The sequence below is a fragment of the Pseudomicrostroma glucosiphilum genome (genome assembly GCF_003144135.1).
Source record: "Pseudomicrostroma glucosiphilum strain MCA 4718 unplaced genomic scaffold BCV69scaffold_1, whole genome shotgun sequence".
Classification (NCBI taxonomy): Eukaryota; Fungi; Basidiomycota; class Exobasidiomycetes; order Microstromatales; family Microstromataceae; genus Microstroma; species Microstroma glucosiphilum.
The window spans coordinates 2,108,991-2,136,441 of NW_020289913.1; the positions used below are offsets into that span (position 1 = coordinate 2,108,991).

The window sequence follows — 27,451 nt, forward strand, 5'->3', positions numbered from 1 at the left end:
CAATCTTACTGGATTCCCTTCATCCTCCTCATTTCCCAATCATCCGCTAGAATTGCTGGCCTCACGCTGCTACTGACAGCAGCTGTATGTCCATTCTCTCTTTCCGTTCTGTTCTCGCTTCTCGTCATCTCGTTCCCTTTGCCACTACCAAATCACTCTACCGATCCTTCGCTCCCTCTTCGGCGGCGTTCTTCTCGAGTAGCATGCCAGCAGTTACTCTCCCTCGTAGATCATCCGCCCGGCAGACCGCGACTGCAGCCTCGCCAGCTGCTTCTGCTGCCTCTGCTGTGTCAGGCGTAACTGGTCCTATGGCATCCACTTCCACCTCGCCTTTGGCTGCTGCCGCTGCTCCTCCACGCCCGTCTCGCAAGAAGTCTACCAGCACAATCACACACGCCGTATCCGACCATATTGCTGCCGATGCAGCCGCGGCATCTGCAGACGGCACCACTGCCCCACAGTCTAATGGAGTAGACGAAAACCAAGCCCCTTCTGCGCCCAAGGCCAAGAGAGCTCGCAAGTCCAAAGCAGCAGCGGCACCAGCTCCCGATGGGAACGGCACGGATGCAGCTGGTCCTCTGGGAGATGCTACCAATGACACTCCTGCTCCAGCCAAGCGTGGTGCGAAGCGCAAGGCAGCGTCAAAAGCGACGGCCGCCATCAAGGAGGTAGACCAGGACGATGCCGCTGACGCATCTGCCGACGTCACCGCCGAGTCCGTGGAGCAGGACGGCGAGCCGGAGCTAGACTCGGATGGGGAGCCTGTACGGAGGGCCAAGAATGGTCGAAAGCTGCCAAAGAAGAAGGCCAAGAAGCCAAAGGTGTACGTGATACCCGATGTGCCCAAGCGGGACTTTCGGCAAGAGTACAGACCCGACAGTACCGACGACTTCTCCTCTCAAGCTGCTAGAAGCCAAGGCTTCGTGGGCAGGATAGGCTATGCCTGTCTCAATACAGTCCTTCGCACTGCGGATCCTCCAGTCTTCTCCTCTCGTACAGCCCGTATCAAGTCAATTGACGAAAAGGGACTGGATTGGGTCAAAGAGCTCGCCTTGCAAAACTGCAGAGACATCATTCCCATGCTGCAATGGAATGCAGAACACAACATCCGCTTCATGCGTCTATCCAGCGAGATCTTTCCCTTTGCCTCGCACAAGGTCTATGGCTACGATCTCGACTTTGCAAAGGAAGAGTTGGCAGAGGCTGGGCGTGTAGCTCGAAGCCTAGGCCACAGGGTCACTGCACACCCCGGTCAATTTTGCCAGCTCGGCTCGCCCAACCCAGAGGTGGTGACGGCTTCTATTCGGGAGCTTGAAGTGCACTGCGCCGTCTTCGACTTGATGGGCATGGACCAAGACTCGGTCATGATTATCCATGGTGGCGGTGTCTACCAGGACAGGCCCGCCACACTGGAGCGCATGAGGGATACGATTCGCAACAAGCTCCCGCAGAATGTCAGAAACCGCCTCGTTCTAGAGAATGACGAGATCAGCTGGTCGGCTGAGCAGCTGCTGCCCATCTGCCACGAGTTTGATATCCCAATGGTGTTTGATTTCCATCACGATATGCTCAGGCCGAGTGTCAAGAGTCCGCGGGAGTTGATGCCAGAGTTGTTGGCGCTCTTCAAGAAGAGGAACATCAGGCCAAAGGTGAGCCGGCATCGACTAACCAGGTAGTTGTTTCATCCTGCTGACCGTCTTGCCTTTTCCCCCTCCTTCCGCTCGTACAGTTCCATCTCTCCCACCCCCGTCCCGGTTCCCGCAACCTGCGCGAGCGGCGAGCCCACTCGGATCGCTGTACCTCTCTTCCCCTCGACTTGCCTCCCAACGCCGACATCATGATCGAGGCCAAGGACAAGGAGCAAGCCGTTCTAGAGCTCTACCGCATCTACGACCTCTTTCCTGTCGAGCACTCCATCCTTCGCCCACCCGCCGACGATATCACCTCTGCCACTTCAGGACGACGCAAGACCCTCAATGGCTCTGGCGGTGCTCGCGATCAGGACACGCAGAGTGAGGGTGAAGACGATGGTGGTCAAGACGAGGATGGGAAAAAGGGCAAGTCTCCTCGCAAACCAACGGAGAAGCAGCTCGAAGCGGAAAAGGTCAAGAGGAGTATTGAGCATGCAAAGAAGATTGCAGCGAAGCGTGGGTTGACCTACAAGGGACCCGAGTGGATCGACCCGGGGAGCAATGCACGTCGCTTGGAGCAAGGGCCTATTCTCAGCACACAGGAGACGCTCGTGGTCATGGAGGAAGAGGCTAGGCAGATTAGAGAGGAGCTCAAGTTGAGACCGAGGGGAGAGCGCTCCGTTAGTGAGATCAGGGACGCCATCGAGGGAAAGATCCGACCGAATGGCGAGGTCAAGAGCGAGGCCGAAGGCGAGAGTGGCTCGCAGGAGAGTAGAGTGCCCAAGAGTGAGATTATGCAGGACATGTCGGAACACAAGGTTCCTGGCGAAGAGGAAAAGGTCGTCTACCAGCCTACGACGCCGAAGAAGGAGAATGGTGAGAATGGCAGTCACCCCGTGAGGGGCGGCGTGATGATCCCCACCAGTGCAGAAAATGTAGAGAGGGTGCTTTGATGCTCTTTACTGCGGACTACGTAGATGTATCAATACTACCATTGAGGTCAAGACCTGGTCATCATCGCTGTGTACAGGTGTGTTTCGCAAACGTCCGAAGGATGTTCCCAGCTCTTCTTGAAGTGCGCTCAGATCAGGGTACGCTTCAGCCCTGCAGCAAGTCACTGATGTCAATATCCATGCTGTCTTGCGGCAATTGGATGCCATAGTCCTTGGCCAGTACTCCGTCATTGTGGAACTTTGAGAGATGCCGCACTCCAGAATCGCACCTGGCGGGAGAAGGTGAGGTGGACATCAGCAGCCGTCAATCGTCCGACTTCCCCTCTCCTTTTACTCTCGTCTACTCACAAGATGGTAACGACGGTTGGTCTGCCCTCTTTGCCCAGCGCCTTCCACTGCTCCCTCATCTTAACAGCACTTCTCACCGCCGCTACAACATTCACCGCGCTACTGCTCCCCACAAAAAGTCCATCTCTAACGCTCAACCAACGACTCATCCTCACCGCCTCTTCGTCCTTGACACTAACAGCGTCGTCAACCATCTCAATCCCAAAGGAGAGGTTCTTGGTGACGCGGTTCATGCCGATGCCTTCGACGATGGTATCCACTTGGTGACGACGGCGGGTCCCTTCGGCTTCAGTGGAGGAGTAGAGGACGCCGTGTTTGACCTTGTTAAAGAGGCCGGAGCCTTGGGGATCTGCTAGCACGATGCGTATTGGTGGAGGGGTTGATTGGATTGTGTTGGGAGCTGGGCTGGCGTGGGTCCACGATGAAAGTTTTCGCCAAAGAGAGGACGTCACAGCGAATACTCCCGCAGCATCCTCTCTGTTCTTGCTCTTGCGGCGCAGTGCTGCTTCCCTATCCCTCAGAGCGGCAGCGACGCCGCTGAGAGTTCCTCCTGTGCCAGCACCGGCCACGAAGATGTCCAATTGAGGATAGTGAGTCTGGTCACCCACGCCCACCTCATCTAGACTTGCGGCGCCACATTGTGCCCATATCTCTGGTCCTGTCCCATTGTAGTGAGCCTTGAAGTTGGAAGACGTCTCAAATTGGTCGGCAAAGAAGCCTCTTGGCCGGCGTCGGAAGTCGCCTCCCGTCGACGATGCCCTTTGCTGGACGAAGAGGGCCGAGGCGTCATCATCGACCAGCTGCGTCTGGACCTCCTCATCTTCTGCGCCGCCAAAGGCAGCTGCAAGAGCTCTTGCCTCATTGACAAAGTGCCTCTTGTCAACGATACCTCTCGGCCTGACCTTTTTCACCTGAGCTCCTAGCTTTTCCAGCAACTGACTCTTTTCAGCTGCGACATCGTCTGGAAGGACAATGGAGCATCGGTAGCCCTTTGCGCGACAGAGGGTGGCGAGGGAGATGCCTGTGCTGCCGACGGTGCCTTCGAATACACAGTCACCCACGTGGGGAGAGATGAGGGAATCGGCTTCGGCATCGAGGAGGATCTGCAGGGCTACTCGATCCTTGGGCGAACCTGCGGGGTTGAGGAATTCGCATTTGCCCTGCGAGTGGGCGGGGAGGTAGGTGTCATGAGAGGCGTTGTGATGTGAGTCTGCAAATTCTCTGATATGATCTACTGTGCTACTCACCAGAATCTCGCAGCCAGTCAATTTGCTGAGGCTCTCAATTCTCATCAAGGGCGTGTTGCCAATGAGTCCTTGTACTCCCCTCACCACGCCTGGCCGGTGAATGGTGGCCTTGGAAGGAGCGCTAGGCCCAGCTTCTGACGTCTGATCGACATTGTCATGATCGTGGTCTTCTTTGGGCGTAGTAGTGCGCTTGTTTCTGGGGCGACGTGAAGCCGAAGTGTTGCGGGCTCCTCTACGCCGTTGTTTGGTGAGATAGATGCCGCTGGAGGCTGCGAGTGCGCCGAAGAGGAGGCCGGCGAGGAGGCGCGTAGGTCGTGTCACCTCTGACGATGAGGTCACTGACTGAGTTGACATGACTTTTGGGGGGAGCGAGCTGATACAATATCGCCGGAGCCGTAAAGGGGAAGCAAGTGATCTCGAGGTCGTCTATGGTCAGGAAGGAACGGCGTTGGCGCTGCCTTCCTCCCTACGGAAAGAAGCGACGGAAATGGGCGGCGGCGGACATTGGAAACCAGGGAAATGGTGGTGGCCTGAGCGTTGGGGGTTTCAACTGTAGTCTAATAGAAAGGCAACGAGTTCGTCGATTAGAAGTAAAAGGGCAAATGGCGAAACATTCCCTTTTGCTGTTGAGTCTGCCTTTGCTTTTGTCTTCGAGCTGAGCAATGCGATGTATTGCCGATGATTTGGGATGGACGCAAACACATTTGAATTGATGATTAGAACGGAGCAGACCAGCAAAGCTTCTGGCAAACGTGGGGCGTACAAGGGGAACTCAGGCACACGTCTCCGCAGGTAGACGCGTCGTGCAGGCAGACGGCCACGGACGAGCAATGCGATCCTCTACCCTTGCTTCCTCACCATCTCCTCCCTCCATGACGCCTTGACTGTCGCCCACCCTCTCCTCTTACCTCGCCATGGACACCCATGGTCCGCCCCCCACACCGCTCGCACCCAGCGGCCTCGTAGCACCCGCACCGCCCTCCTCGCCTGCCTGCGCCACTAGTGCCAGCATTCAAGTACCCCGTGTCGTCTATGCCATCGAGGTCACTCCCTATGACGCGGGCAAGACGCTCAAAGGGGGTGCAACGACTCCCAACGGCCAGCAACTCTTCCTAGTCATCGGTCAAATCGAAGTGTCTGCTGCCTTGCGTTTCGAAGAGGTGCTACAGCGCATCGAGGCTCTCACACGCCTCAACCTCGACGAATACGACGTAGTCTACAGAAAGCGTCTCTATGGTCATCCGTGGAACAGCAGCCTTCCTATAGAGTCTCAAAAGGCCCACGATGCATTCGTATCCGAGGCACTGCGAGTCAAGGCAGATGCTCCCATCATGGTACGACTGCTCAGGCGACATCACGGTCAACACGGCCAAGAACACTACCATGGCCCACAGACTCCCCAGCATACGCCACAGCAGCCGTCCAGTAGGTACACTCAACCTCAGCAGAGCAACAGCAGCAGGAAAAGCAACAGCGGCAACAACAGTAGCAAGAGTAGACAGACTCCTACTGCTGCTTCGCCCAAAGCCCCTTCGTCAGTAGAGCTCGTAATCTTGATCCGAGTCGTTCAAGGTAGAGAGATTCAGAGACTCAATTCACCTGGCTTCATCGGCCCTTTGGATCAGCGTCACCTACATTCCAGCCACTACCGGACCATGCGCCCCATCTTCGACACCACGACCGCAGCAGCCGCAGACAAAGTCACTCGATTCAGCATCAAAGCATCACACGCCTTTAGTGTCCTTCGAGAGCAGATGACGGCAGAGGTCAGAAGGCTACTCAATGACCGTCAGCTCAAGCTCAGCAATTTCCATATGACCTTCAGTCCCTCGGAAGGCTTCAACAACTTTCACAAGAGTATCGTCATCGATAGTCCCACCAAGTACCGCAGCTTTGTCGACGAGGTGCTCATGAAGAGCCGATGGGGTAGACCCTTGATCGAGGTGCAGCTCAGATGGAAAGGAGCGGAGTGGGTTACCTCACCCACATCCAATTCGAGGGAACATGTCAGCCGATCCGAGAGCCACAAGTGGGGAGTCTCTTCTGGTAGGGAGAGGCACAAGTCCAACACCGATTCCGTGGCTCGAGGAGAACGTTTTGGCTCAGTGTCGCCGATCGGAGCTCAAGATTCAGAACAGAGTCTGCGTTCCTTTCCCAGCACCCCACGACTTCCAACAGATCGCGAGGGCAACACGAATGCGCTCTCCAAGAGAGGCAGAGCAGAGGACGAAACCAGCGAGTGTCGAGGCTCAAGGTCCGAGAAGCGCCGCCGACGTTCTACCACTTCGCCCTTTGCGGCTCGAGAATCGTCCACTACTCGCTCTTCAGCTGCAGAGGAAGGCGAGCACTCCGAAGCGGGCAACATCGGTACCATCGGTACCGCAGACATCATCTTGCCCGACGGACCCTACATCTCCATCAGCGAGTTCATGCAAAACCATCGCCCCGGCTACGACGCGCTCGTGGAGAAGTTGCACAAGCAAGGCATCAGAGACATGCCCCACCTCGCCGCCTGCCAGACTACTGGCCTCCTCAAAGGACAGCAGAGGCGTAAAGACGAGGATGCACTGAGCCTCATTGATTGTGTCTGCATTGCCACGTGGTTGAGGCTTTGGAGAGAGATGGAGCCAAAGACGAAGAAGGAGGCTCAGGACTTTTGAAGGGTACGTGGGGTACGTAGGGCTTCAAGGGCCCAACAAGAATCAGTGACAGGAGAGTGAGGCGTCGCTCGCGACCTTCTTCAGAAGGCGGTATGCCCAGGAGTCGAGAGCTTTTGTGTCGAGATCCATTCTGCCAATTACATTGCCTTTGTCACCTTAACTCCTTGGTCAGAGACGCTTGGCGTGTTGACGCCCATCAGGGTCTAAACTGCACGCTCGACTGACCAGTCTGACGGACATGACGGACAGGCATCACAACTAGCCCTGCTCATGAAGTAAGTATATTGCGTAGCCCTCACCGAGTCCGGTCAAAAGGCCATCCGCCTCCCCCTTTTGGCTGCTGCTGCACCGGGCAGAGGCAACTGCAGGCTGAGAGAGGTGCTTCCCTGACCAACAAAACCACCCTGACCATTGCGGCCACCACCACCGCCACCACTGCCGCCTGGTCTACCGCCTCGAGGCGAGAAGCCCTGTCCAAAGTTGCCAAAGGGAGCAGCTCTTCCGCTACTGCTACTGCTGCCCCCGGTCCTGCCTGCAGCGCCACTGCCACTGCTGTTCCTCGCTCCGACAGGTGCGCGAGCTTGATCGCTGACTCTTGGTCTCTTTGTCTGCCCTGCTGCAGACGTAGTCGAAGGCGTGAAGCGCTTGCTGGGACGGGGTGGAGTGGTAACCTCGAAGACCTCGTCATCGTCGTCGATATCGATGTGACGGCGTTGGTCTGTCGTTCGGGGCTGACCGTTTCCATAGCTGAAGCGGTTCACGTCGATGCCGGAGGGTCGAGTATTAGCAAATTCCTTGCAGACTGTCACGAGAAGAGTGCATCCCGATGATCAGCACACCTCGCACAGCCTCGCACCGAGCTTTTGTCGTTTTCACTCACCGTCCAAAAACTTTCTGCCGAAACTCTCATACTTCTCGTCCCCGACACCATTGATGGCGAGAAATTGGGCTATACCGGTGGGCATGGTATCCGCAATCCGCTTGAGTGTGGCGTCATCGAAGATGGCTGTCTTGGAGCATCTGTTCGTATGTGCGAGCTGTTCAAAAATTGATCAAGGCGCAGACGGAGTGAGCGAGAAGCGGAACACTGGACGGCATTGCAGCTAGACTCACGTCATCCCTCAGTCGGGCCAGTTGCTCATAGCACGCCTTGGTGCTGCCGTTGCCGACACCATTAGCGGATGGGCGCGATGGTCGAGTCTCGGCGACTCGGTGGCCAGCCCTGCGTAGCATTGCTTGACCTAGATTGATCCCTGCGCCATTTGTTGCGACAGCGTTCTGGGGCCTCTTCTCTGGGCGAGCATGAGGACTCAAACCGACGTTCGAGATGTCAAATTCATCGACAACTCCATGATACTCTTCGAAATCGTCGAGGTTGAGAGGCGCTGCTCGAGTTGGGGCGACAGTCTTTCGTTGCCCCGTCTGCTGCCCAGGTCGATTTGAAGATGCTGCTGCATTGGTCGAAGCAGAGGGATTCTGAACTGATAACTCAATTTTCATGCCGCCGTCGACGAGAGAGTCTGCTTCAGGACCAAGCTGTAGGGAAGAGGGACGTCAGGTGTCTGGGAGTGTCAGAGGAGTTTGACGATGTCACAAAGGCTACCCACGCACTCACCTCCAGGTATGCATTGGCGAACCCAGCGGCATTGATCTCTGACCTCTCGTTGAAGACACCGCGAATGGTCAGCTCCTGAAACAGCCTCTCCACGTCTCCTCTGTTCATCGAGCAACCTGCGCCAGCCCTCTTGTGCATGTGATGGTTTTTGGTGCGGATTGCCTTTGACTGTGAGCCTCGGAAGACATCGACGTAATGGAGCAGCGTGCAACCGCCCTTTGCCCCTCCACGCACAGGCCCAGCAGGCCGACTGAGATCCTTCACCAGCTCCACTGCATGTCGGGCTTGCACTGTGAGATCCTGTAAGACGGCTTGCTGATGGTTGGCGGCGGAATAGCAGCAATTGTCGCAGGTGTGATGGCAGGACTCCGAGGGGAATACCTCGCCGAAGTATTGGAGGACCTGTGATCTCCTGCAGTCACTTTTGTTCATGCAGTACTGTACCACTCGTCGCAGGTTGCCGTGCTGTTGCTCCTTTTGATCCTCTGTGCCATCCCCATCGTCGATCATCCTCTTGATGGTGCCCGTGTCCTTGTAGCTAAAGTAAAGTATACATGAAGAGCTCTTGCCATCTCTCCCAGCTCGACCAGTCTCCTGATAATAGCCCTCGAGCGATTGAGGCAGAGTATGGTGGACGACGAACCTCACGTCGCCCTTGTCGATGCCCATGCCAAACGCAATAGTGGCTACGATGATCTTGAACTTCCCAGCCTGCCAGGCTTCTTGGATGGCTAGCCGGTCCGTCTTGCCCAGAGCGGCATGATAATGTTGAGCATCGAGACCATGTTCCCTAGAGAGCTTTTCAGCAACCTCCTCGCAAGCTCGCCTCGAGAGACAGTATACAATCCCGCACTGGCCCTTGTGCGACGCCTGGATGAATTTGGCGATGTCTGCAACGACGGTCTTGCCGCTCTTGTCTCTCACTTCGTAGCGCAGGTTGGGTCGGTTGAAGGATGACTCGAAGACTCTGCAGTCTTTAATCTTCAGAGAAGCGACGACATCTGTCTTCACCCGGAGATTGGCAGTGGCAGTCATTGCCATCATAGGTACATCAGGAAATTGCTCTCGCAGCTTGCCGAGGGCCGCATAGTCTGGTCTGAAGTCGTGTCCCCATTGGGACACGCAATGAGCCTCGTCAATGACGAAGCGGGCGAGCCGACCCTTGTTGTTGAGCGAGGTGAAAACGTCTTGAGCCTGCCGAGACCGACCGACAAATTCAGGTGTGACGTACACTAATCGAGTCGTGGGTTCTTTCGAAAAGAGTTCCGAAAGCGCAAATTCGCGATTCACGCCTTGCATGTCTCCGGTCAGCATGAGAGCTGGAATCGTCAGGTTCAGTAGATGACGCACTTGATCGTGGATTAGCGACAGTAGCGGGGAGACGACGACTGTCACGCCTTTGCTCGTACCAGAGTCGATGAGGGCCGGAAGCTGATAGCAGAGGGACTTGCCACCACCTGTTGGCATCAGACAGAAGACATCCTTGCCACCTAGAGTGGCATTGATCGCTTCGAGCTGATTGGTGCGAAATTCTTGGAGCATGAAAGTGCGTCGTAAGGCCTTGGCCACATCTTTAGACCATGGGTAATTCATCTGCTCTCGAACGCTGGTGACCCTTTTGACTGCTGTGACTGCAGCGCATGAGCTGCTCGAGACACCGGAGGAGGGATCTGTTGCGCCGGACTGTTGGCGAGCATCGTCGGGCATGACCGTAATTGCTCCTTCTGATATCCTTCCTGATCGATTGCCAGCGCTGTAGTTTGCGACCACTTGATGCTCATCGAGGCGAGAGCGGTGAATACGAGACCGTTGTCCCATGCGCTCTTGCAGATTCTTCTCTTCCTCCCTCAGCCCAGACTCTTCAATCTCTGCCATCAGGGCCTCCTCATCGTCAACGAACAGACCTTCCCAATCGTCTGCTTCATCCAGAGCATCGAGGATGGCGCTCCTGCTGGTACCTTGTTGGCTGGCACGGTTGTTGCTGTGCTTGTCGTCTGCTTGCAGTCGCTGCTGCGCTGAGCTGCTGATCTCGTGCAGCGTTCCAGTGTTGTGTGATCGAGGTCGCGAGGTACTGACGGACGCTTGCCTGGCGATGCGAGACAAAGACGGAGAGGATAGTATAGCGGGAGGCGGCGTGAGATTCTCTTCGTCACTGAATGCCGCGATAGAGGAGGTCGCTTTGAGAGGTGTCGCCTGATGCCTTGGTATGGAGGGCTGAACGCGTCGATGTCTTTCCTCCTGCGACTGAGAGGGACGGAGGGATTGACCAGACGAGGGGGCAGGTAGAGGCTGCTGTTGTTGCGCACTCTGCGAGTAGGTGGGCACTCCCCTCTCTGCTAGGATAGATCGCAATTCTGCTATCCGATTAGTCAGGAAGACCCTGATTGGGAAGATTACGGACGTCAAAGGCTTATAAGTGAGCTGACCGCTTCTTCACAATATCACCTTGCTTCCGGCATGCTGACAACTGACCTGGAAGCCTTGAGCCACTCTACATCGGTACCAGAAGGCGCCTTGCCGTCGTGATAATCGATCAACTGCTCATTGAGATCATTTTTGCGGCTCAGGTTGGTAGCGAGCATGGCGTTGAGCTCATCACTCGTTCGCTGACACGAGGATAGAGGTGACAGACAGTGAGTCAGCATTCGGGAGCGAGCAGTTTCCCCATTGCATGCTGCGTAAGCAGACCGCTGCCGCCCACTCACCGCATCTAGCTCGCCCGAAGAAGATGGGCGCGATCCAGAGGGCGTACCCACAGCACTGCCGCCGTTCTTCGGCCTCCTCTCTGAACCACTTTGGCGACTGCGTACGCTGCCCCCGCCGCTCGAGGGCGGCAAGGGGCAGGACGTGCGGTCCTTTGTCGATGGCAATGACCTCGATTCCAGGGGCGGTGTAGCTAGCGCCAGTATACGACTGTTTGATCTGGGTACTGTACCTTCTGCTGACGCCGTGTGCCTTTGCGAAGACGATGCCGAACGCCGCAAGCCTTGCTCATCGCCACTTCCTTCCATCATTGAGGGGCCAAGTGGACCTCGCCTCTCGAATGCTCTCCTCGCATCGTTCTCCTTGTCCTCACAGCCTTCTCCCTCACTGTCTTGACTGATGTCGGATTCGGAAGTGTCGACGAGGATGGGAGGCGGTCGCTGATGAGACGATGATCCGGCAGAGGGGGGAAGCGCTGGAGAGGCAAGGCGCGGTAGCATTACGTCGCGACGAGCAGTCCAACGTGGCCCTTGGACTTCAAGCGGACAGCATAGCGGCTGCGGCAAGGTCTCTTGAATCTGCGAGAACGAGTAAAGGTGTGTTAGGGCTATCGGGAGTGGAGACAAGAGGGTTTGCAGACGAAGTAACAGCAGCAAGGGTGGTAGTACTCAAGCCAAGCTACGGCTGCCGGCTTGGAATTCGTCCAGTCGCGTCAAAGTGAAGCGGAAAGGGGGCGGAGTTTCAACGCGACGTACGTACGCGGCGTCACCTCTTGGTCTTCTTCCCGTCGAAGAATGGCTCCCTTGCGGCTCTTGCATCCACCTTTCTTTGAATCCTACTCGTCGATCCTCTGAGAGAGACACGAAAATCCACATTCTCTTCATCGTACCTCAGCTGAGCAGGTCAAAGGTGCTGGCGGCTCGTCGATCCGAGTGCTCTGTCAGGCTTTCTGCCCGCCTTCCAAGCTGGGCTGCCTCCCTTGCCAGCGCTCCCAGCCTCAATGCTCGCCATGAGTCCTCCCCTCCCTCGGACTGGCCGCATATAAGAGCACTCCGCCACTGAGCCGTGCCAAGACAGGATAGGTCGGCATGGATCGGCCCGAAGGGGACCCATATTCAACAGATGACGAAGAGAGACGGTTCGAAAAGGCGGTGGGTCATTACATAGATCAAGCGCTGGCCAACGGGCACGAGGCTGGAGAGGACGACTCCGTCGCTGGACTGGACAAAGTTTGCGAAACACCACAAGAGCTCTACCAATACGGGCGAGGCGGCAACAGAGACCAAGAGTGTGATGACGACCTCTTCGGAGACGAGACGCAAGCTATAGACCATACCTCGGATTCTTCCAATGATGCAATGGATGATGGAAGCTGGCAGATGTCGCCTTCTCCATCTTCTGGATATCATTCTCCATCAATATCCGCGTCGACGAATACGCCTCGCGCTTCGACATCTGCACTGATGCTTCCGTCCGGCACGGGAACGCCAATGATCTATTCCACAATGAGAACACAGCCTCAAAATCCCAAGCCTACTCCCCCGTCGCACTTGCCAAGGCGCCTATCGGGCAACGACTACAGACGCCTCCGTATACAAAGGGAAGCAGAATACAAGGAGGCCCAGGAGAAGCTCAGGAGAGGCGAGATCACCTCTTCACAGATGCCAGCTCCCATCCGGCAACGCATGAGCAAAAGAAGGAAGGCCTTGCTCAAAGAGCAGAAGGAATTGGAAGGGGCTGTGTGGAAGGTCAGATCCGACTCTGAAGCTGTGTCGGCCTGCTCATCGCCAGCCACAGTCACCCGAGGGGGCAGTCTAGAGGGAGCGCAATCTGTCGGAGACAACGAGGACGAGGACGACGACGACGACGACGACGTGAGAGCTCTAGCGCTTTCTGCGTGGAACGGCTCTAGACGCACTAGCGCCGCTACCGAGGCCGCGCAGCCTTCGACAGGAGACGCAAGTCCAACTCGAGCATGTTCGTCCCTTCCTCTGCCACTATTTCCTAGTCCCGCTGCTGCAGCGGCTAGCCCATCTGTCACCTCTGCGCCCCGGACTCTGCTCAATATAGTTCTCAAGCCTGGGCCAGAGCAGGAGTGGACCGCGGCTGCCGCTGCCATGCATCCACTGCCGTTATCGCCTTGCAGGACACCCGCGTCAGCTCCATTCATGGGCAGTGACAATACCCTCGGCAGAAGCAGAGAGCACTCGGCGATGGCTGTCAGCGCACACCCGCAGAGTAGCGTCTCTAATTCCCGTCGAGACTTTGCCTCTGGGAGCGGAAATCGGCGCATCACCGCACAACATCATAGACAAGAAACAGGTCACCAGCAGAGTCGTAGGGAGCACAACACGGCGGCTATTTCTGCCTCTCTTCCCACGACGAAAGCGCCCTGTTCTTTGTCAGACAGTATACCCAAAGCTTCGTCATTGTCTCCCTCACCGTATACCGCGCCCTTGCGCCGTGCGCTACATTCATCACGCCAGCGGATTGCTGCACAAGTCCAGACCTATCAGACAGCCGTGAACAGGCTTAAGCTGGAAGCTGACGTTCTCAGAAATGCTAGCAGAGTCGTAGACTCGAGAATCTTGGATCTGGAGAGAAGGAAAAGGAAGAGGATCATGGCGGGAGAGGAGGCGAGAAGGAGCATGCGAGATGGAAGCGATCGATAGCGGAAAGTGTCCCACAATGTCACCTTTGCACAACTTATACCCCTGCACTACTCACTGCCGCCGAGGACCGCGTTTGTCTACTGCAGCATCCCATCGTGTTGATGTCGGTGAAGCACTCCGGGTCTCGTCGCTCAGTGCCCCGGGCACACAAGCAGAGCTGAGGTAGACACCGTATATTGCCGCTGTGCCTGGGCCCTGTGCAGTGCCGCACTGGCTTGCCGGAATGGCGAAAGGTCAATGTCAATCCGAGCCATTTTCTCTCCTGCGCTATGCACCCGCTTCTGGTGAAACAGATGACTCGGGGCAGAGCGAGCGAAGAGGTATAAAAGGAAGCCAGACCTAGCTTGCTTCCCTCCTCTCTGCAGCAATCGCCTGATCTTCCGCGTCCTCTCGAAGCGACACCGACCACCGGTATTTACCAACTATCATCATCCATCAGCTACAGTTACCTACCAACTACCACAATCTACCAACTACCACAATCTACCAACTACCACCATCTACCAACTATCTCACCCATTACCACAATTACCCACTACCGTCATCGATTACAATGACTACCTACTATCATTGTCGACTACCGTGATTGCCGACTACTATTACTACCGACATCAGACAGTGTTACAATGACATTGCTCCGAAATCCCACATGGGCAAGGGCTTTGCGGACCAGGGCATGTAGCTCTCGTGAGTACCTGTTCGACGGTTAGAGCCACTCTTTCTTGACTGATGGCCTACAGAGGGAGCTTTGGGGCCCATTGCTCCCATCCGACGCCACTGTGGAGAGTCTAGCAAGCTCATCACAGCGGACAATGGCATGGCTGAAGCGGTAGTGCACTGAGTAGTCTCACCTACGACGAAAAGCGAGGGTCCGCCCCAGCCTCGAGAGGCTTCTTGACCCCGGCCACCTCTGTAGTCCATCACGGGGCCGGTGCGGATGATGACACTTGCTCGGTTCTCGATCATAGAGGCCACCTTGCGGTACCTGGACGCGGGTATAGGAGAGGCGTACAATGGCGCTGCTGGGTTGATGTCTCTCACCTGGACCCTGACCTGCGTCTGTCTCGTCCGGGTTTTTTATATGGGGGAGGGGCCCGACGAGCCAGATGTAGCACGAGGCTAGCGTGCTAGTTCATAGGGACTCGCTTGCCCGGCATGACCACATTCGGACGCCGGGATAATGGGGCGTTACCTACGTCTGCTCGGCCGTGTCGTTGTGCATCTCTCCACGCCAAGGACCAGATGCCAATGAACCAACTGGCGAGCGCTGACGCACCGGCCCCATGGGAGGAATATTGCATCGAGTCGATCACACTTGGTGTCTGTACTGTCACATTCGCGCTTTGCCTTTTCTACTTTTCACAGGCACAGTGTATAAGCACCACTTAAAACATCGGTGCTCCGCAACGGCCACACCTAGGACCAGATAGCAAGCAGCCCTTCCCGGTCAAAAGTATCGAGAGTTGATGGGCCGTTGAGGGGTACGGTACTTTCTCCATCCTGTAAGCGCATGTGCGAGCCCTCGTAGCTTTTATCAATGTTGTTCTTCCACGGAGCCGCTCCTTCGAGTCTGCTCAGCTATGTACTTCCTCGATGCCTCATCTTGTAACGGGAGTGCCTGTACCAGCAGAAGCTCCTCCGTTGACATGTAGCTGGTGATGCTTTGCAATCTCCCAGATGGCGCGGCCCGTGTCAGGGCCACATTTTGGTGCCGTTGCGCGTCGCAACAATATGCACAGCGGCACATTTCGTTGGCCCCGATGGCACACTGGCGTGAGACGGGGCTCTTGCTTCCTTCGTCATTCTGTCCATCTGCCTCTCTGTATCCTTTCAAGCCCCTAGTTTCCTCGTCTCACTATCTGTTCGGAGGGACACCGAAGAGGAAGCACGACGAGAGGCAGGCGACGACTCTTTGACCCATGTAGGAGGACATGCCGCTCAGGCTCCACGAGGAGTGGAAGAGCTTCACAGGGGTGTGAGCGAGGGCGGAGGGCGGCGAGAGAGAGAACAATTCCTTCGTGAGTAAACAGCTTCTCGCGCCTCGACTTCGTCTGTAGACTGAGGAGACGCAAGGTGCTCGCAGACCAGCGAGTGTCTCGATGCCCCGACCCTCAGGCAGGAAGAAGAGGCTCGAACTCCGCTTCCACTCCCTGAGGAAAGCGTACCGGGAGCAGTGTGCTTGGAGAGCGTCGCGCCAAAGGCAAGGCTTCTCGGGCATCGAAGGGACTCCAGGCTTCCCCTTGCTGGGTAATCAACAGTGATCGGTGCGAATGATGTCGATAATTTTAATTAGACGCTGAAAAGGGCTGCAGCCTTGCACTCTGCGCAGGCTCAGCCCCTAGAGAGGACCAATCCATATTTCTGACGCATCGACCAGTGCACATTCAGCATATTTATTCAAAAGAGGAGACAAAGACTGGACGCTGACTCCTCTGTAGCTCTTCACCCACAGGAACGATACCCATGCAACCATGATACCCGATCGATCACAAAGTATTGTCAGAAGTCGAACGTGGAGCGCAGATTGGAAATGGCCAGCATGAGCATGTCTTTAGACGTCTACACTAGTGAAGGCGGTGACCACTCGTGCTGCACATCTGCCATCTATAATATACATTGAGATCAAAGCTTGTCCCAGAAGCTTGTTCAGGTGGTGTGACATCTGTGTTCACTTCTCAAAGCACCGCTCCCACTTCACCCTCTCCATCCTGCCCTCGTAGCTCTTGAGGAACGCGTCCATGGAGCAGACTCCATCTTTACGCTTCTCGGACGCGCAGGCGCTCAGTGAGTCGAGCGGAAGAAGAGCGTCGTTGAGCTTCATCCTGATGAATCGGCCTTCGGTGACGTTGTTGGACGTAACAGCGGGAAAGCGGCTCGAAGCCTGGCACTGCAGCTTCTCCACAATGAGGCGAGCTCCGAATGGTACGAGCTGCGAGGTCCGATACATCCTTTGAGGATCAGGTCGATGGACGGGGAGCTCCCTTGCAAACGCCGGCAGATCGAGCGCTGCGAGGACGTTGGCGATGACGCTATCGTGAGTAAAGTCGACGTAGAATCGTCGGTCCACTGGGAATGTCCGTGGGTGGGCGTCAAACGTCGAATTCTCGCTGGTCTGGAGACGAGGATCCCAGGCTTGGCCCTCAAGTCGAGCAAGCATCTCATTTAGCCAGCCTACACCCTGCGCCGGTCCCACGCTTGAGCCTGAGCCATAGCCTCCGTAGAACTCGAGATCCCACGCGTACTCGTACCCAAGCCACTCCTCCTTGGTGAAGAGAGAGCAGAGAGCGGTCGAATCGAAGCCGGCTACCGTGTCGTAGCTACACACCTGCTGTAACGCGTTGATGAGCTTGGGCGTCTAGAAGGGAAACGAAACCAGAGGGATGACATCAGAATGGCGTCGCAACGACAGGAATCTGTTGCGGTACTAGTGCCAGCTGTACTCACTAGAGTCACACCCTTGACGTATGGCTGCAGCCTTTCGACAGCAGCCTTTGCATAATCGTTGATCCACTCCTCCTTCCAGGCATTTCCGACTTCCCAACCCGCCTTGCCTGCATTCGGACAGGCAAAGTTGGGAGCCAGTGTAGTATTAAATCCATCGGCTTCGATTTGAATCTCGAGAGTCGACGAATTCTCCCAGGTCCCTCCCACGCCAAGGGCTCCTGCCAACCAATTTCTGGCGCTCTCGACGATGCGGTGCTGAGAGCCAGCTCGAGCGAAGAGGGTGCCGAAAGTGGCAATGTCTTCGTAGATGAGGTTGCCGTAGGAGATGATCGCAGAGACTCCCTCGTCGTACAGTTGCTGACGGCCGACGGGAACAAGTAGCTCCTTGCCAAGGCGGTATCGGTACGCGTTGAGGAAGGAGAGCGGGCCAGAGAAGACGGGTCGGGGAGATTGACCGAGTAGATCGCGGATGAGATTGGCGGGCGAGCCCGAGGTAGGGTAGCGGCTGCCATGCTACGGAGGAAGCGAGTGCAAAGGAAGACTTTGGATCAGCATTAAATTCTACCACGGGGAATTTGCCTTCAGATCTAGTCATACTCACTCTGCTAAGATAGTGGACCTGCTCGATGATACAACCATCAGGCATCCGCCCATATTTGCCATCGTCGATTCCGAACCCACTCGAGGCTGCATAGGGAGTAAGGGGACCCATGTGAAGGCTGGGAACGGTGTCAAGATAGGTGAGAAACAAAGACGATCAGCTTCTTCCGAACGACGACGTGACGTTCTTGCTCGTTCTCACTCACAATGGCTCAAAATTACCGTACTGCGACTGCGCGTCAGGCAGGGCAATCTCCAAGGGCAAAGGGTTCCATGGCTTCTTCACTGCCCCGCTCTGACTGACAGTATCTTCCTGTGCCAGCTGTGAGGGTGGTCCCTTCTGGGTGGGTCCAGGGTAGCCAACATCGCTTGGGAAATCATAGGGCATCTTTCCTCCCTTCCAGAAGTTGCCGCTCCATCGCCATTCTGGCAAGTGGTGTCCCGTTCCCTCGCCAGTGGGCCCGACTGCGAGGTAGAATACCAATGTAAGAGCTAAGAGGGCTGAGGCCGCTAGCGCCAGCTTCCGCACGAGCGACTGCATCTTGACCCAATTGATGAGTCTCAACAACCAGGGTGGTCTACCAGCGCTGTTCACTGGGTCTTGCTCCTCTGCCTTTGCCATCTGCTTGGCCAGGGCCCTCTGCCTGCGCTTCTCAAGGAGCTCGTCCGTCTGATCCTCGAGATCCATACCGTCCAGCGAGTCTGCCTCATCGTCGTCGTCGTCGGTCGCGCCGGTGGCCTGGCTGGGCCGGTAGGCGTAAGGAGTGTTTGAAGTGGCTGGGGAGGAGCTATGCGGTTCAGGAGGTGCTCGCTTCAGCGGTTGTGGGCCGGTCTGGAGGCGCTCGAGGATCAAGGCCTGCGATTCTGCCGCCTCATCATCGTCGCGCGAGTAGTGCGAAGGCATCTCGAGGGAAGGAGGAGATGGTAAGCGAGCGACAGGCTGCAAAGCGATGATCGGCGGACGATCGTCTGGATGGTGGACGGTGGATGGGCGACGATGAGAGTAGCGAGTCTGGAGTTGTTGCTTTCGCCGGCGAGTAAGAAACGTGCAACAAGGGGCCAACGGGGTGTGGGTGGTGCTTTGAAACTCCGCCCGACCGGCTTGTGGCCGCTGAAGCCACTCCACTTCACACGCCCGGTTAGAAGAAGGTCGGTGACAAGATCCGCTGTTGTCTCCCTTCTTACGTCTCTCGCCGTGTCATCTTGTCCCCACCTCACCATACAAGAGTGTTTGTCGACTCAGCTATATATCATTTCAGTGAAATCTCCATCCTTCCGGCGATCGATCTTCCACCATGGCACACAATTCCCTCTCCATGCCTTCCGTGCCCTACTCCCGGCCTCAGACGCCTCACCCACAGCATCAGGTCGGCTTCGTCGGACTGGGAGCCATGGGAAAGCATATGGCGCTGAATCTCGCTCAGAGTTTGGCAACGCAAAACATGCCCTTGCCGCCTCTCATGGTGTACAATCGTACCGCTTCAAAGGCGCAAGAGCTCGCGGATTCCTCAGATGGCCTGATCAAGGTCTGCGAGGACCTCGCACAGCTGGGACAGTGTTGCGACCTCATCTTCACCAGTCTGGCAAATGATGCGGCTGCAGAGTCAGTCTATGCTCAGCTTCTGCAGGGAGAAGAGAAGCGCAACGGTACAAAGGAGGACAGACATTCGACTTTCAGAGTCGTATACGTTGACACAAGCACTCTCTACCCCGAGACCTCTGGTGAGTGAACAGGCACAAAAGACTGGACAGCGGCCTAGCAAGAGTGGTGGTACAGTCTGCTCACCTGACTTATACCCCTCCTCGTTTCCCTTCGGCTCTCTCTCTCTTTCTCTCTCTCCTTTTTTTGCTCCCTTCTCGTCTCTTGACGCATGCAGGCAAAATCGAGCGGATGGTGTCCTCGGTCCCTGGGCGTGCCTACGTTCAAGCGCCAGCCTTTGGACCACCACCAATGGCCAAGGAGGGGCAGCTGGTCTTTGCATTGGCCGGTCCGCACCAATCCAAGAAGTTTGTCGCCCAGTTCCTGGTCCCTGGCATGGGCCGCAAGATCATGGACTTTGGTTCAAATTGTGAAACAGCATCGTCGTTCAAGCTCATCGGCAACTCGCTCATTCTCAGCACCATCGAGATGCTGTCGGAGTGCATGACCTTGGCAGAGAAGACGGGCTGTGGTGCAGAACGATTCTCTGAATTTGTCACCGAGTTCTTCCCTGCGCCATCCGCAATCGGTTATACCAAGAAGATTCTCGAGCAAAAGTTCCTGTCCGACGAGGGCTTCTCTCTCAATGGCGGGATCAAAGATGCTTCGCACATACAGCGCCTGGGCGCCAGTGTGGACTGCCCCATGCCCATCGTAGACATTGCCATGTCCCACCTGATCTCTGCCAGAGCCAACTCGAATGGCAGGGATCTGGACTGGAGCTCCCTTGTGGCCGGTCAAAGGATTGCTGCAGGATTGCCGCCCTTCTCGAACAAGGTGGGGCTGGAGAAGTGGGGAAGCGCAAAGGGAGGAGCAAGCGCGGGCTCGTCGAAGAGTGGAGAAGAGCATAAGCAATGAGTGAGACACCAGCCGGCAAATATGCTGTACGCCTGACTCGCAAGGACGACATAGTGATGGTCTCGTCTTCTGCTCAGCAGTCGGATTCGTCTTGTTTTCCAATGACCATCGACATTATTCGGATCGCTTAACCTTGTGTATTCGTGATGCCTTACCCCACCCCTGCCTGTACGCCGGCCACTCAGCGGGCCTGTTTCTCCACACGCCCGGCCCATCTTCCCGCCGCGACGCTCTTTCCGTCAAAGCACAGACTTGATCCAGGAGCACTCCAACTAACACGATCACCAAAACGTCGCCTCATCGAGACCAGTGAATGCCGTGGTTCCATCAACGTGGCTGTCTTGGACGTGGCAGTGAAGCTTCTTCTACGGACGAGCCACCGTACGTGCCCTGACAGCGTCATGGACCTTACGTGAGTCCCTTGAGCTCGTCTGAGCTGATTGCAGATCTTGACTTGTGCCAGGGTCTAAGCAGCCGTATTTCTGTTGCGAATCCTTCCCTTTGTAGGTGCCCAGAATCGCCGTCAGTACTGGCATCCGCTTCGTCTCCCACGTCGGACGATCTGGAGAAGCTCAAAGCGGCGCATGCAGACACCCTGCGTCGAGCTGAAGAAGAAAGCAGGCAATCGCACATCTATCTCCAGGCGCTCTTTGCCGAGCGCAAGGCGCTCGCAGCACAGAATCTGGATCTACAGAAGCAGCTTGACGCTTCGCAGAAGGGCTTGGAGTCCGAAGTGGAAGGCCGCAAATTAGACGTAGCCAGTCTAAGAGCCGAGGCTGACCAATGGCGTGCTGCTCATAAGGCCCTTCAGCAAGAGACCACTTCGCTTCGGGCCGCATACGACAGAGACAAGGAGCGATGGAACAGATTCAAACATTGGTGGGATGATAAGATTCAAGAACGCCGGTCCACATCTGGTAAAAAGAGCAAGCTCAGTGGAGAGGAACGAGCCATGTTACAAGGTCTCGACCTGACAGACTCACCTGCGAAAGCAGCCGCTATATCCAGCGAGGCCGCAGCCATTCCTTCGCCTGTGGCTATCCCGTCAAAGCTTGCCCCCTCACCTGCGCAAGAGACTTACACTCTGGCCTCGGGGGAGCCGAAAAATCGACCAGACCATCTCAACTCTGCCGCGCTGCTGCCTCTACCGACAGCGCGTACCTCCACCCGCCGCCTTCGTACCGACGCCGCAGAGGCGAGCGAGCGCGTCCAGGATTGGCTACAGATGGTTGATGCTCGCAGCACGATGCTGGACAACGTGCGAAGGCGCGAAGGGGCGGCGAGAGAAAGTCAATCTTTGAGTGCCGCGATGGTCCCTTACGAGCCTTCAACCGGGGAAGGAGGCGAACCAACGCGGTCGGCAGGTGGGCATTCCCAGCGCAAGCGGAGACGTATCACCCTTCCGGGCAGCCTGGACGAAGCAGTAGTATGCCGAAGTCCATTCGGCCCATCAACGTCGTCCGACACGCTACTCCAGCGCGGAGAAAAAGCACGGTCGGCCACACCTCCAGAGCGGTGCCCAAGCGGTCTCGAAGTCCAGCCCACCATCAAGGTCGAGTCAGATGACGATGCACAAAGACTGGTAGCCAGAGCGAGACTCGCTACAGCTCACGACGAGCACCGCTCTGAGATGGAGAGTCGGGAAGATGCTATCCAGCGACGCCGCAAGAAGGACATGGAAGACCTGCGTAAGAATCCTTGGAAGTACCGCGGGCATGGCAGATACGCCGATGAGTTGAGAAGGTGAGTGGGCATGGAAGACTGCTGCCCTGAACACGAAGCTGTTGCTTACCCCTTCGACTCCTTGTGAATGTGCCTGCAAGGAAGAATGCCCTGACCACAGACTACGAGCTCATACCGGAACTCAATGGCGGAGCCACGTACGAGCATGTGGACGTGATTCGTGATCGAAGGATCAGAAGACAGATGCATGCACACGGATGCCCCTGTTGCAAGGATGTGAGTACGGGGCGGTAGCGAGACGGCTTTGCTGAGCTGATCGAAACGATGTGCGTTGAGCACTGCTCCTGCACAGTATTGGGACTTGGTGGGACCGTCCGTTAGTAGTCCAGTCGCGGGAGGCATCACAATTGCCCGCAAAGCTGTTGTTTCAACGTCAACCGCTGCCAGTCCAATCTCAGATGCCCATCCGGCCCCTCGCGACAGCGGATATAGCCGTGTGCATATCTCTAAGGCGGACGCTGGCTTTCAGGAGCGCCAGTCCGAACGGGCTCGCTTGATTGCCCTCGACGAGGAAGAAAGAGAGCAAGCACGTCTGGCAGATGAGAGACGTCAGCGAGCCGGCAAGCACCGAGCTTGGGGTCAGCCGCCTCCTACTCCCGAGGGATATTGGTGAGTGTGATCGCATGAGAGGCCTCTAAGTCTCGTGATTTTGTTCTGATTGCATTTTTCTTTTCTGCGACTCCAAGGGACATCGGGTTTCCTGACACGCCACGAAAGAAGGCTATCAATGACAGTGCCAAGAAACAGGCGGCAGAGAAGGAGTGGCAAGTGCAGCGGTGAGTTGGGCTAGACAGAGCGCTCATGCTGGCCCCTATGCTGACGCCGCTGCGTCATTCCACCGTGCACGTATGCACGCTCTGACAGGGACAAGCGATACCGCAAACGCAGACCAGATGAAGGGGCGTAACAGCCGTAGGGGACACTTGTCATCTGGACTGGACGCCAACGGCTCAGTGAAGATCTTGTAGCAGCCTATTACTATATAGAAATCGAGCTCGAGGCGTAGTCGTGGGCAGAAATTTCTGTGATCTTGATACTCGGAGTTTAAAGGTGTGGCGCTCGCCCCTAATGACGCTTATCCGTGCGTGTGTGCATCTGGACTTGCACTTCTACTCGACCTTCTCAAAGAGACCATCATTGCGAGTCTACAAGGACTGCAAATACTCCCTCCTGCTGCAGCTCCGACCCCTGACAATCTCGTCCCTCCACTTCGCATACTCGCAGCGATAGATCGACCCTCTTTTGTAGCAGAACGTCCACCTCTGCCTGATCTGTGCTACCCTCCGGCTCGTACCAATACTGCGTCTATCTTCCTCGGCGCCCTCTGCTTCCTCACGCGTCTCCATGGCCTCTGCCTCTACCTCTACATCTGCAGGGACGGGCTTGGTACTGCCTTCCAGACCCAAACAGCCCTACCTCAGCGTCGTCTGCCCGTATCCGCAATGTGGGACCCAGCTGGAGTACCTTCCGCCCACTGCTTCCCAAGTCTCGAATCTCCCCTCGACCGAGAAGACGTTCAAGGTCACCTGCTTCTCGTGCAAGGGAAGATTCGAACCGCCGAACTCTGCTAGGCTGCTGAGAGAGGCCAGAGGTAGCACAGCAGCCGATGAGAAGAGAGCAGCAGCACCGAAGAGGCGGATCGGGACGGATCAGAGGCCTCTTGATCTCGAGTAGTAAGTAGCAGACACCGACGGAATGTCTTTATAACATACCTGCACGCCTGTACCTATACTCACAGGGAACGACCCGTCGCCATCGCTTTTGTCACACAGCTACGACATCCTCAATCTACCCCCGACATGTTCGCAGGACGACATCAAGAAAGCCTATCGCAAGCTCGCTATCAAGCTCCACCCCGACAAGAACCCCAATAATCCAGAAGTGGAGGAAGCTTTCAAGAAACTAGCCACTGCTTATCAGGTGCTCAGTGACCCCGAATTGCGACACAAGTACAATGAATTCGGAGCTAGCACGCCTGGACTCGTACCGGAGGATGGGTTTGTGGATCCGGAAGAGGTTTTCGGAAGTCTCTTTGGCGGTGGAAGGTTCAAGGACATCGTGAGTGGCAGCGTAGAGCATGACGAAGGCTCTGGTCGATGTCTTTGATCCCAACGTTCTGGCTGACTCCCTTCGTTCCCTTCTTTGCTCCTTTAGATCGGCACGATCTCCATTGGCAAGGACATGAAGGAGGCGCTACAACAGGACTCTGAGGAGCTCGAGAGACAAGCAGAAGCAGAGAGCAATGCCAGTGGGGAAGCCAATGGAGATGGCACGAGCTCGAGCTCAGGCAATGCTACTGCCGCAAAGACTCCTGGCCTGTCCCCTGAAGCAAAGGCAGCAAAGGAGGAGAAAGAGCGGGAGAGGACAGAAGAGCGGGCGAAGCAGAGGGAGGAAAGGGTGGTGAAGCTCGCAGAGCACCTGATCAGGCGGCTGTCTGTGTACACCGAAAGCGTCAGAGGTATTGGCAGTGGCGAAGAAGCTCTGAAAGAGGAGGTGAAAAGGAGTTTCAGGGAAATCACGAGGCTCGAGGCCGAAGAGCTCAAGGGCGAGAGGTGAGTACAGGGTTCAGGCGAAACGAGGTACATTCGCCGCTGATGCAAGCGATCCCAATCGCCATCCCTTTCAGCTACGGCGTCGAGCTTCTCCACGTGGTCGGCTTCATCTACCTCTCCAAGTCGAAGCACTACTTGGCTTCGTCCTACGTATGGGGATTGGGCGGCATGTATCACTCGCTTACCTCCTCGGCCCACATTGTCTCCTCGACTGTCTCGACGGTCAGGGCCGCTCTCGAGCTAAAGAATGTCTTCGAAGAGCTGAAAAAGGCAGAGGATGGAGGCATCACGGAAGATCGTCGGAAAGAGTTAGAGGAGAAAGCTGCTACCAAGGGGTAAGTGAAAGCCTCAGCCACGAAGCGCCAGGAATGGGATGAGACGAGGCGAGATGAGACAAAGCGTAATTCTGACTCAACCATCCTTGCTCTGCACAGTATGCAAGCGCTCTTCAAGGGCGCCTCTCTTGAGGTCGAGTCCATCTTGAGAGAAGTCTGCGACCGGGTTCTCTACCCCTCACCGTCGACTGATGGGCAGGGAGAGGGAAGCATTTCCAAGGAGACGCAAAAGCTCAGAGCAGTCGCCTTAGGCATCGTTGGGAGTGTTTACACTGAGGTCAAAGCAGCACCCGGCGGCATTGGTGGCGAAGAAGAGTACGTCAAGATTGATGCGAAAGGTAGATAGGACATGTAGCAAGAGAATGAGCGAGGCATGGCTACATTGAAACCTCTGCTCAGTGGCTGAGAACTTTCAGATTCGAGACCTCTCGGCCAAACCTGTCTTCTCTACCGAAGCTATCAACCTAAGACTTCGAAGCGAACGTTCCACTCGATGGCGGCTTCGGCTTGCGACGCCTCTGCCCTACATGTGCCTGCCTGCCTGCCCATTCGCCCTGAGCAATCGGCTCAGTGGTGAGACATAGAAATAATACCGCAGGTCGACCATGGCACCATCGAAGCATCACGGGAAATCTGTTCGCAAGCGCAGCATGAGGGAGATCGGCAAGTCTGCGTGATCGAAGTTTGCGAGAGTAGGGGCCTTGACCCCGCACAAGCTCTTAATAGCAACGTGATACTCTCACTATGACGCGCTCTGCAGCTCTAGTTGCTTGAGGTACTTATCCGATTGAGCTTGCACCTTCTTTACGTCATCTCCCCCACTTCCCATCATTCTCTGTAGAAGGTTGCCCGGTCTGCTGTAGAGAAGAGAAGACATGCCCCATGCAAAGACCCTGACTGCGTAGATGGTCCACTCTGACATGGGACAGAAAAGCGCTGTCTGACCAGGGAACATGTACTGCACTTTTTCGGCATAGGGGCGATAGACTCGCTCGTACTCCTTGAGGGCGAATGGAAGATCGGTATGATGGCTCACCAGCTGTTCTGCCAGAACGCGAGAGGCAGTGATGGCATTCACCGCCCCCATTCCCGTCGCAGGAGACGGACAGCTAGCAGCGTCTCCCAGCAGCACTACGTTCGAGCTTTCGTTGCTCCACTTGCGCATCTTGACCTGCGCAAGCCTTGACAAATAGAAGTCATCGGTTTCCATCATCGCCTTGCGTAATCTGGGCCACTCCCATATGTCCTCGCTGAAGATTCTGCACACCAATGCCTTTTGAGCTTCGATGCCCGCTTTGAAGGCCGAGTCTAGCTCCTCTCTCAGCGCCTGATCATCGACTGGCTTCATGATGAATGCGCTTCGTGTCTTCCCTTTTCCGTCCGGCTCCAAGAGGACACTCTTGCCACCCTTTGCACCGAACAGACGGGCCCATCTCCCGTCCAACTCTTCAGAATGAGGCATCGAGAAATACGCACAGTACATCCCGAGCGGTTTGATCGGATCGTACTCGGTCGAGGGAGGAAATGCGATCGACCTGGTCTTGGACGTGAGTCCGTCGGCGGCGACGACCAGATCGTAGACCTCTTTCGTGCCCGACTTGAGAGTCACTTCGACCTGTCCACCTTTCTGATCCGTGCAAGCTACGACGTAGTCTCCAAAGCGGTAGTCGACCGTGTCCAGGTTTCGTGTCTCATCGTAGAACACTTGTGCGAGGAGGCCTCGCGGGACCTCTATCTCTTCCGTATCTACCGCATCGCCCTTATCTTTCCGGGCGTCTCCCACGTCTGGAGTCTTGGCAAGCTCGCGTTCAAATTGTCCCCAGACCGTGTTCTTGTCATCGACAATCTTGATCCCCCTCGACTTTGTGGCAAAGTTGCGGATCTTTGCCTCCAGACCTGGATACTGGCGGACGATGGCAAGTGCTGCTTCCTGCACATCGACATTCTGTCCTGCAAGGCGGAACGCGGGCGAGCGTTCGAGGACGACGAGGGAAAGATGCAATTGCGGATACCTGGACAGCGACTGAGACAAGAAGTAAGTCAGGGCAGTTCCGGCCACTGAGCCTCCGCAGACAAGAATGCGTAGGTTGACCATCGCGCTTCGTAGGGGAGAGACGGACGCTGACAGTAGATCAGGAAGATACAATGGTCATGCAACCCCCTTCGGCCCGATCGCCCGATGCGAGCGAGCGGGGGTGGATTGCATCGGGACTGAGCCTTGGTGCGCTCCATGTGGGGTAATTACTCAGCACCGCTTATGTAATACTGTAGTCCGGATTGAGAGCTGGTCTGAAGTTGTGGTCTTGTGCGTCAGCTGAAGGGGAAAAAGGGTTGGGTAGCAGTTGATCTGTGGTCTTGTGCGTCAGCTGAAGGGGAAAAAGGGTTGGGTAG

At 56.2% G+C, this 27,451-nt stretch overlaps 12 protein-coding genes across 12 annotated transcripts; 6 read left to right on the forward strand and 6 right to left on the reverse strand.

Annotated features, from left to right (window-relative positions):
• Positions 1-308: 308 nt before the first annotated feature.
• Positions 309-2,584, forward strand: BCV69DRAFT_243565 (UV-endonuclease UvdE; the record flags this gene model as incomplete). The annotated part of the gene is made up of 2 exons (XM_025490078.1): positions 309-1,649; positions 1,730-2,584. 2 exons carry the CDS (start codon positions 309-311, stop codon positions 2,582-2,584), a joined length of 2,196 nt encoding a protein of 731 aa, XP_025351464.1.
• Positions 2,585-2,656: 72 nt separating this feature from the next.
• BCV69DRAFT_25660 (PALP-domain-containing protein) lies at positions 2,657-4,627 on the reverse strand. The gene is made up of 2 exons (XM_025490600.1): positions 2,933-4,627; positions 2,657-2,853 (listed from the first exon to the last, which is right to left on the reverse strand). Exons 1-2 carry the CDS (start codon positions 4,531-4,533, stop codon positions 2,730-2,732), a joined length of 1,725 nt encoding a protein of 574 aa, XP_025351465.1. The 5' UTR covers positions 4,534-4,627; the 3' UTR covers positions 2,657-2,729.
• Positions 4,628-4,988: 361 nt separating this feature from the next.
• BCV69DRAFT_25684 (hypothetical protein) lies at positions 4,989-7,175 on the forward strand. The gene has a single exon (XM_025490613.1). It carries the CDS (start codon positions 5,094-5,096, stop codon positions 6,837-6,839), a length of 1,746 nt encoding a protein of 581 aa, XP_025351466.1. The 5' UTR covers positions 4,989-5,093; the 3' UTR covers positions 6,840-7,175.
• BCV69DRAFT_25673 (hypothetical protein) lies at positions 6,987-7,732 on the reverse strand. The gene has a single exon (XM_025490608.1). It carries the CDS (start codon positions 7,582-7,584, stop codon positions 7,135-7,137), a length of 450 nt encoding a protein of 149 aa, XP_025351467.1. The 5' UTR covers positions 7,585-7,732; the 3' UTR covers positions 6,987-7,134.
• A 603-nt stretch (positions 7,733-8,335) lies between these two features.
• On the reverse strand, positions 8,336-10,047 carry BCV69DRAFT_286237 (ATP-dependent DNA helicase; the record flags this gene model as incomplete). Its single annotated transcript, XM_025493516.1, has 2 exons — positions 8,336-8,401; positions 8,455-10,047. 2 exons carry the CDS (start codon positions 10,045-10,047, stop codon positions 8,336-8,338), a joined length of 1,659 nt encoding a protein of 552 aa, XP_025351468.1.
• Positions 10,048-10,612: 565 nt separating this feature from the next.
• On the reverse strand, positions 10,613-11,814 carry BCV69DRAFT_25666 (hypothetical protein). The gene is made up of 2 exons (XM_025490603.1): positions 11,160-11,814; positions 10,613-11,060 (listed from the first exon to the last, which is right to left on the reverse strand). Exons 1-2 carry the CDS (start codon positions 11,655-11,657, stop codon positions 10,896-10,898), a joined length of 663 nt encoding a protein of 220 aa, XP_025351469.1. The 5' UTR covers positions 11,658-11,814; the 3' UTR covers positions 10,613-10,895.
• Positions 11,815-12,143: 329 nt separating this feature from the next.
• BCV69DRAFT_25707 (hypothetical protein) lies at positions 12,144-14,329 on the forward strand. The gene has a single exon (XM_025490618.1). The coding sequence runs from the start codon at positions 12,246-12,248 to the stop codon at positions 13,827-13,829; it is 1,584 nt and encodes a 527-aa protein (XP_025351470.1). The 5' UTR covers positions 12,144-12,245; the 3' UTR covers positions 13,830-14,329.
• Positions 14,330-16,497: 2,168 nt separating this feature from the next.
• On the reverse strand, positions 16,498-18,414 carry BCV69DRAFT_244343 (phosphoglycerate mutase-like protein; the record flags this gene model as incomplete). Its single annotated transcript, XM_025490104.1, has 4 exons — positions 16,498-17,184; positions 17,274-17,786; positions 17,875-17,992; positions 18,080-18,414. 4 exons carry the CDS (start codon positions 18,412-18,414, stop codon positions 16,498-16,500), a joined length of 1,653 nt encoding a protein of 550 aa, XP_025351471.1.
• Positions 18,415-19,048: 634 nt separating this feature from the next.
• Positions 19,049-20,555, forward strand: BCV69DRAFT_280200 (NAD(P)-binding protein). Its single transcript, XM_025491530.1, has 2 exons — positions 19,049-19,595; positions 19,751-20,555. Exons 1-2 carry the CDS (start codon positions 19,169-19,171, stop codon positions 20,428-20,430), a joined length of 1,107 nt encoding a protein of 368 aa, XP_025351472.1. The 5' UTR covers positions 19,049-19,168; the 3' UTR covers positions 20,431-20,555.
• Positions 20,556-20,680: 125 nt separating this feature from the next.
• BCV69DRAFT_310135 (hypothetical protein) lies at positions 20,681-23,146 on the forward strand. The gene is made up of 6 exons (XM_025494768.1): positions 20,681-20,842; positions 20,938-22,173; positions 22,254-22,389; positions 22,466-22,782; positions 22,860-22,949; positions 23,038-23,146. Exons 1-6 carry the CDS (start codon positions 20,832-20,834, stop codon positions 23,078-23,080), a joined length of 1,833 nt encoding a protein of 610 aa, XP_025351473.1. The 5' UTR covers positions 20,681-20,831; the 3' UTR covers positions 23,081-23,146.
• A 371-nt stretch (positions 23,147-23,517) lies between these two features.
• On the forward strand, positions 23,518-25,406 carry BCV69DRAFT_244474 (DnaJ-domain-containing protein; the record flags this gene model as incomplete). The annotated part of the gene is made up of 5 exons (XM_025490111.1): positions 23,518-23,846; positions 23,946-24,231; positions 24,328-24,725; positions 24,800-25,060; positions 25,160-25,406. 5 exons carry the CDS (start codon positions 23,518-23,520, stop codon positions 25,404-25,406), a joined length of 1,521 nt encoding a protein of 506 aa, XP_025351474.1.
• A 543-nt stretch (positions 25,407-25,949) lies between these two features.
• On the reverse strand, positions 25,950-27,146 carry BCV69DRAFT_241380 (FAD/NAD(P)-binding domain-containing protein; the record flags this gene model as incomplete). The annotated part of the gene is made up of 1 exon (XM_025490011.1): positions 25,950-27,146. A coding segment is annotated over one exon (1,197 nt), but the record flags the coding sequence as incomplete, so codon positions are not given.
• Positions 27,147-27,451: the final 305 nt, after the last annotated feature.